Genomic DNA, 7414 nt, shown 5'->3' with positions numbered 1-7414 from the left:
ACAGGTGGCATCCTATCACAGTTCCACGCTGGAATTCACTGAGCTCCTGAGAGCGACCCATTCTTTCACAAATGTTTGTAAAAACAGTCTGCATGCCTAGGTGCTTGAATTTATACACCTGTGGCCATGGAAGTGATTGGAACACCTGATTCCAATAATTTGGATGGGTGAGCAAATACTTTTGGCAATATAGTTCAGGCCTGGGAGGGAAACAGCCCTATTCTTTGCTCCTGTTCATGCATATCTATCAAAATGAACCGCTAGGTTTCCTTTCAAGGTCTGAGCGCCAAAGACAAAGTAATTGTATCAATACATTTATTTTAATTGTCTTTTTTCTTCATGTTTTTTCAGATTAAGCTAATAAATTTACATGTTACTTTGATGAAACTCTTAACTCTGACAGGAGGTAGTGTCACTTTGTCAAACACTTTACAGGAATAAACTGTGTTTCTGATAGAATGTGGAAAGAGAAGGGGGCTTGATCTGAATCACAGCAGGCAGGAGGGCACCTGACTGAAGTACCCCTTCACTAGAGGGGAAACACATGCTAACACTTATTTACCTGACCTGTTGCTATTTGTGTGCTTCACTTCATCATACCTGTGAAATTGTCTGTAATTAATTTCAGGTTACCAACAATCAGTCCAGCCGAGCTTCAGTCTGTAACATGTTTCTTCTTCTTTGCTTCTCTAGACTACACTTTGCTCCTCCATAGATTAGGTGATCTAAGTGGATTTCACTGCTGGGATCAAAGGGACTAGCAGCTGTCTAAGATGATCGGTTCAGCCTGAGCTCAAGACAAAGCACAGAATCCAGGATTAAACCGCACACATGTCATCGGAAACGACCCTTCTCTAAGGTGGTCGATGGATTTGAATGTATAAAATGTGGTGTGGTGGTTTAGAGAGTGTTGGAGAATTGACAACATTGGGATAAAAATGTTTGATGAAGGTTCTGGGTCAGTGCATCTGGGCACCATCCCCTTTCTGAATGCCATAATACGCGCTGATCCAGATTTAGCCGAGCTCAGTGCAAGCAGAACGGCAGCAAGTCGGACAGGGTCTATTTTTGAAATCTCTCACACCCTCTGCTCCTTTTTTTCTGTCATCTCAGGAAACAATGTCAGCTGTGCTCAGGGTTCAGGCCTAAGCATACCACCGGGGCTGCTTCACCCATCCCCGGCACCATGCAGCTGCTGGCTGAGCCCTCCTCTCATATCACTGAGGGTCGTGTGTCGCCTTACAGGGATGAGGGGGACAGCTGGCTGGATGGGTGCAGCTGTGCTGGGTAATGGAGAGAAGGATGCCTGACCACCAAGATGGACGTTTATGGAGGCTGAAGGCTTGCGTTTCATCCGATGTATATCAGTTAAACATAAATCAATAATCAACGTCATATAAAACTGTCTAGTCTAATTTATTAATCTATCCTCCTGATCCAGAATCACCTTTTGCCTAAATATTTAATAATAATCAATATTTCTAATTCTCATAATCAGGTCTAGAGTAAAAAATGTCTATAAATGAAGTAAATTATATTTAGAAACATTATAGGGAAGGATTTTTGTAATCAGGAAAGGAAAAAGTGTCCCAATCTCTTAAAACAACAACGGTTATATTTCCACAGCATGAGTTTTAGGAAGTAAATAAAATATTTCTGATGATCTCAAAAATTGCCAAAAAAAACTGCTGATAAAAAGATGATAATAATTAAAAGAGGGAAATCCATATAATATTTAAGCACATCAGTATGTAACTATTATAAATATTTACTTTGGTTCTGCCACTGGTTTAAGTTTGATATTTCTTTTTTTTTAATACATCCAGAAACAGATAAATTTCTCAATGCTATATACTTGCTGCTTTTTTTTTTTTGCTAATCCATGAAAAATTTTGCAATATTTCCAGTTGAAAATAATTCAATATTATAGAAATTTGCTGAAAAATGGCCCCTTTTGGCTGTTGACTTTTCATTGGAGTGGAAACACTGTAAAAAGCTTAAAGGGATCAGAAAAAAAAAAAGCTTTCATCACCTTTGCTGGTATTTCTGACAGATTTAGCATCTTTTACTCAATCGTAGCATATTTGGGTAAATTAGGCTTGGATTGACAGAGAATTAACCTTTGCTCATGTAGGAAATTAGAAACTTTTTTTTAATATCTTTTGCTTTGCACTGATAATGTAATCTCTATGGATACATTTGATCAGTGGCAGTTCTTAGACAGATGGTGTCCTGGGGAAACTCCTCCCTCTGGACCCTCAAACCCCACCCTCGGTGATTTAACACACTTCTTCATGCTGAAGCTCCACCTAACCTTAAAGGTATTGTGGAGGATCTTCTCGAATTAAAAAAAAAAGCCCTCTCCACTTTTGAAAAGAAAAATGTGCGTGCAGGAGCGTGCATTCTCATCGTGCATGCTCTGTTTAAAAGTTGCTGTTCTCAAAGCTTACTTTGTCCAAACATCCGGCCTAAATCCCTCAATCACTATATAGAGGGAACTCAGTCGACTTACCGTTCGGACGAATGATCACTTCCCTATTGGTCAGCTGGGCGTTTGCTGCGCCATCTTTGTTATTAGACGCCGCTGTTGGGTAGCGGCAGCCTATGGCGACAGTAGGGACCTGTGACAGCAAATCCCATAATGCTTTGCGAGGAGAGCTCTCCACCCAAAACGTTCCGCGATATATCTGCCTCTTCTGAGGCCTTTCTTTTCTTCTCATACACTTTTGACACTTAATCCCTTACGACCCGTAACCATTTTTTAAAGAACCACGGTGAGAAAAGTGAGCTTCAATGATTATCTGAAACCGTAGCTCACCAAAGATATACGCCCGAAACTGCGGATGTGCAGAAAAAGATAGCTAACGGGACGAGCATGGCCTTCTATTGGACGTTAACACATCATCAGAATGATTGACAATTAGGAGGACCACCTATTAAGATGATTCACCTGGAAATAAAACATTGTCCTTTATACCTTTAACCTATTTTCTTTCTTTTTTGTAGTTTTTTAATCTTCTGTCAATCGTTTTGCAATGGAAGGGGGTTGTGGCAACCAATGACTCATCATTTTCTTGGTCTCTGTGATAACCCGTGTTTGGTAAATTGCTTTTAAAGAGGTAAGAAAAGATTATTCTCTGAGTTTTTAAGTCCAGGCTGGTATTTCAACTCATCACCTTGCTGCAATTGAATGATCCATTGATTTGTAAAACAAAGGTTTAGCTTTAAAAGGCTTCACCTCTCTGGCTTTCTCCATCTCACTCTGTAGGACCTGCTTGGCCACTTCCAGCTCCTGAGTCTTCTCCCGCAGCACCTCATTTTCCCACTCCAGCTGGGAGTTTTTCTTCTGCACCGTCTCCAGCTCATTGTAAAGGCGGAGGGAGACGCTTTTTGCAACCTGAAGGTGGAAAGAAAAGATTGTTACAGCAACTCCAGTATGGAAAGAAAGCAGCGTTGCTATCACTCAGCAGCAGTCGTTACTTTTAATGAGCGCATGCAGCGCGGTTTCTGCAGCAGCTGGCTTGGCTGATGGGATTTACAAGGAAATTCTTGTGACGGGAATTCTTCATAGGAGTGAATGGAGAGGGGGGAGTGAGCGTCAGGCTGTCAGGAATCCTACCCCACACCACAGGGTTCAGAGAACACCCGTTTGACTGCCAACGTTCGACAGCCTTTGAGGTTTCTGATAAATGTGACTGCTTTTATCATGGGGAACAACTTACCGCGTAATTACAATGCTGTATGTTAAAAATATAAACAGGAAGCATGAGGAAGCCATTTCAGCATAATGAAATGACTGTGGTCCTGGAGAACAGCATGAACTACTTTATAGCACTGCAAACATCCATGAATCAGGGAACAGTCAACTGATTGTATTCATAGCAGTCAGTATGAGCAAGAGTTTAATAAATTAGATGTTTTGACTTAAATCCCAATGATTCACACAGAAAAAGTCAAATGTTTATTGTGAATATGAGCAAATTTCTCCTGACTCCAAACCTTTATGTCGTGCTCAAGGCTCCTGACCAGCTCCCCGTCCACCTGCCCCGTCTGGGCCACCCGGATGCTCCGCCGCTCAGCCTTACGGAGACGGTACTGAAGGATACGGCAAGTCTTCTTGGCCTGTTCAAGTTGCAGCCGCAGCTCCTGTAGCTGGTACACCTCTTCCTCCTGGAACATGTCCCGCATCTCCAACATCTCGCACCGGAGCTCCTCCACTTCATCCTGTGGTTGTCAAAACAGATGCAACACCTTATAACTCAGGAAAAGAGTTGATGTTTTATGAAGAGAAACTGTTTTGGTTTAAGTTTAAAGATCTACAAACTTGATTAGTCTGTGCTATTTTCCGAGGCTAAAGAAAACCTCTGTTTTAGGAAAGGAAGGGTTTAAGATCCCTCCTTTGATTTGTAGCACTGGCTTTTAAGCTATTTATAAAAAGTAGGTCAGAAAATACCAGGATTTCCAAACATGACCATTTTCACATAGTTTGATGTTATCACAAAAGTGAAGAAAAGATTATAAAATATTCTTGTCAAATCACATTATACAATAAATGTTAGCTTTAAAATAACAGACAGATCCCTAGAAGTCAGATTTCCCAACAGGAAAGGGGAAAATCTCTAGATGTATGGATACTGGTTTTCTTTTTATGTCCGTGTTTTCAGTATTTCCTTGTTATCCAATTATATTCAATAAGGTCTTTCCATATTCCGTTGTTGCTATTGGATTCAGATGGTTTCATATTAGTCAGTTATTTTGTATCTGTTTTGTAAAAATCTCATTTCTGTCCTTTGGGCTTTTCTAATTATGTTTTGAAAACACATGTTTGTCTTTTATCCTTTGGAAAAATATTATTTGTGGGTCTGTTCTTAATTTCCTGGCTGATTTATTTATTTTATTGTTCTTTGTGTTTTCCTCAGTTACATTCTCTCCTCTGTATTTTAACAAAGCATAACATGACAGAAAGTAACAGGCTTTGCAGAGCATAATATACATTTGTACTCCTCTTTATGGGGTCTAAACAGTAGAACCTTAGATGCCACACTAAGTTGAAATTTCTTCAAAAAATATATATGTTAACGGTCTTATCCTTACCAGTTTCTTAGAGATCATGCTTTAAAACGTGAATCGGGTTTTATTATAAAATATAAAGTAAAGAGCATAATTAAAATGCAGAAATTAGGGATGCATAATTGCACCTGCAGAAAATTAGGAACCATTTGTAAATTGTGTACATATTTCAAACTGCAATCTAAATGTACCACATTTATGTTTCATATTTTAATGCATAATTTATTTTACCAAGGGCTCACATGAAGTTTTTTCTCAGTTACCACACCCTTACAGAGGATTTACTTAAATTTGGATATACACCAGTAAAGACCATTTAGTGGTTTATCATAATACCAGTACCCACAATAAATGTTTGACATGTATTTAATTTTTTTGCAGAATGGGTCAACTTTTAATTATCATTCTAATGAATGGCTTTTCAGAAGGGAGTGAATAGGATAGAATAACATGGAATAGAATAGAACAGAATAGAATAGAATAGAGTATAATTAAATAGAATACAATAGAATAGAATAGAAGAAAATAATAGAATATACTAGAATAGAATTGAACAGAAGAGGACAGAATGGCACAGAATTAAATAGAATAGAATAGAATTAAATAGAATAGAATAGAATTACCGGTAAATAGAATATAGAAAATCACTGTATTGTCCCACAATAGGGAAATTGTATTGTTACAGCAGCAAAAGAGTATAGTAAAAGTGGTCACACAAGTGTGGACCTAACAACCTGTATTAAAATTAACAGAATAAGTGACAAAGTTAAAAAAATAAAAAATAAACAAATAAAATCCTGTACTGAACAGTGTTTTTAGAATAAATTAAAGCTTAAGAGACATTAGATTTTAAGGAGACCCCTTGTTGAACCCAACCAGGCATAATTAAAGTGGAATTCTGGATTTTGAAAAGACTAAACTACCTCATGCTGTCAGGGTCCCAGACTTGTAGGGGTCACATTGAAACCTACTGTAATTAAAAAGGGAAATTAGCTCACTGAGCTCTGACTTACTTTCAAATACTCGTTCTCTGACCTCAGGTCTTCCACCTCCCTGACCAGGTCCTCGGCTGTCTCCCCCATCATTAGATCCATGAAGCCCCCCGCTGATCCACGCAGCCCCGCTGCTGCAGCCGCATCCGGCTGGCGCGCGCAGGTATCTGCTGCAGGTTTGGCGCACGTTGCGCCCTGACGCGTCCCTTCGCTATCCGGGCTCAAATAAGCTCTGCCGTCGATCCAGCTTAAGTCGTTATCGCTGCTGGGAGAATCGCGCTTATTGCTCTCTGAAGAGGAGTCGGAGATCTCTGAGCTGCTGTCCGTGGAGGAGAGCTTTCCTGACGGGCAGCCAGAGTCTTTGCTCAGGTCTTCTGAGGCATTGCTGGCGTCCGACAGTTTCCTGTGCGCGCCGGGGCTCCCGGGGCTCTCCATGGGGACTCCTGCTTTCCCAGCTTGCTTTTTCTGTAGCCCGGCTGCTTTCATGTCTCCCTTGCTCTCCATCTGACCAGACTGTGGAAAAGAGCAGCTTAATTCATCTTTACCGATCAGATCCTTCTTCTTCTTCTGGATCAAAGCCTGCTGCTGCGTCCTGGACTGTTTCTTTACGCTTTTATCAGTGTCTTTATTCATTCTCTTGTTTCTCTGCCCTGACCTCTTTTAACAAGGATAGGATTTTCTTTTTCAGTGAAACGAGCAAATATTTGTTTACAGCCTCGCAGCTCATTGATGGAGGACTTCTAACTTAGAGCTCTGCTCCATCAGGACTGGAACTTCACCACTGTGCGCAAAGACAGAAATAATAAATCCCATTGGACAAAAGGACTTCCGGTTACTGAACAAAATAAAACACATAAGGAAAAAAGTGCACGAGGATTTTTTTTTGGTTTTTCCCAAAACTTTAGTCACTATTTCCCAAATTATTTGCAGTAAAAATGAATTACTCAATTTGACTCATAAATCCAACACCTCTTATAAATATCCAATAAGGGCCCCAGACATTTTAACAATCTAGACTTCTGGGTAATTTCAAGTACAGTCAAAAGATAGTTAGATACAGTTATTTTAATCACTCTAATTTTCAGTCTGTGCATCACGTTTAAACATTAATTTCCAGACCCCTTATTTTTCCCTTAATGATGTTGTCACTCCTCTAAAATGTAATTTGAATAGAATCTAAACATCCTTTATTAGGCCAAGGTGGGGGAAGTAAGGAGGTCATTAACTTAAAATTCAAACAGAAGCATGAAGAGAATATATATATATATATAGATATATATTAAAAAACATAAAGTAAGAATATATACTGTACATTTGGGCATATTTACAAAATAGACAATAGATAAAATACT

General features: G+C 39.5%; 1 protein-coding gene across 1 annotated transcript in view; it reads right to left on the bottom strand.

Annotated features, from left to right (window-relative positions):
• LOC107090707 (protein SOGA1-like) overlaps positions 1 to 6821 on the bottom strand; it is a 19141-nt gene extending 12320 nt beyond the window's left edge. Inside the window, exons 1-3 of the mRNA XM_015384258.1 lie at positions 6084 to 6821; positions 4000 to 4224; positions 3239 to 3397 (exon numbers count right to left, since the gene is read on the bottom strand). Coding sequence (XP_015239744.1) covers positions 3239 to 3397; positions 4000 to 4224; positions 6084 to 6695 — 996 coding nt within the window. The 5' untranslated portion in view covers positions 6696 to 6821. The remainder of the gene's footprint in view (positions 1 to 3238; positions 3398 to 3999; positions 4225 to 6083) is intronic.
• Positions 6822 to 7414: the final 593 nt, after the last annotated feature.

This window comes from Cyprinodon variegatus, unplaced genomic scaffold (genome assembly GCF_000732505.1).
Source record: "Cyprinodon variegatus isolate N-32 unplaced genomic scaffold, C_variegatus-1.0 Scaffold309, whole genome shotgun sequence".
Lineage (NCBI taxonomy): Eukaryota > Metazoa > Chordata > Actinopteri > Cyprinodontiformes > Cyprinodontidae > Cyprinodon > Cyprinodon variegatus.
The sequence above is the reverse complement of the archived record's forward strand: the minus strand, read 5'-3'. Positions and strand labels throughout refer to the sequence as shown.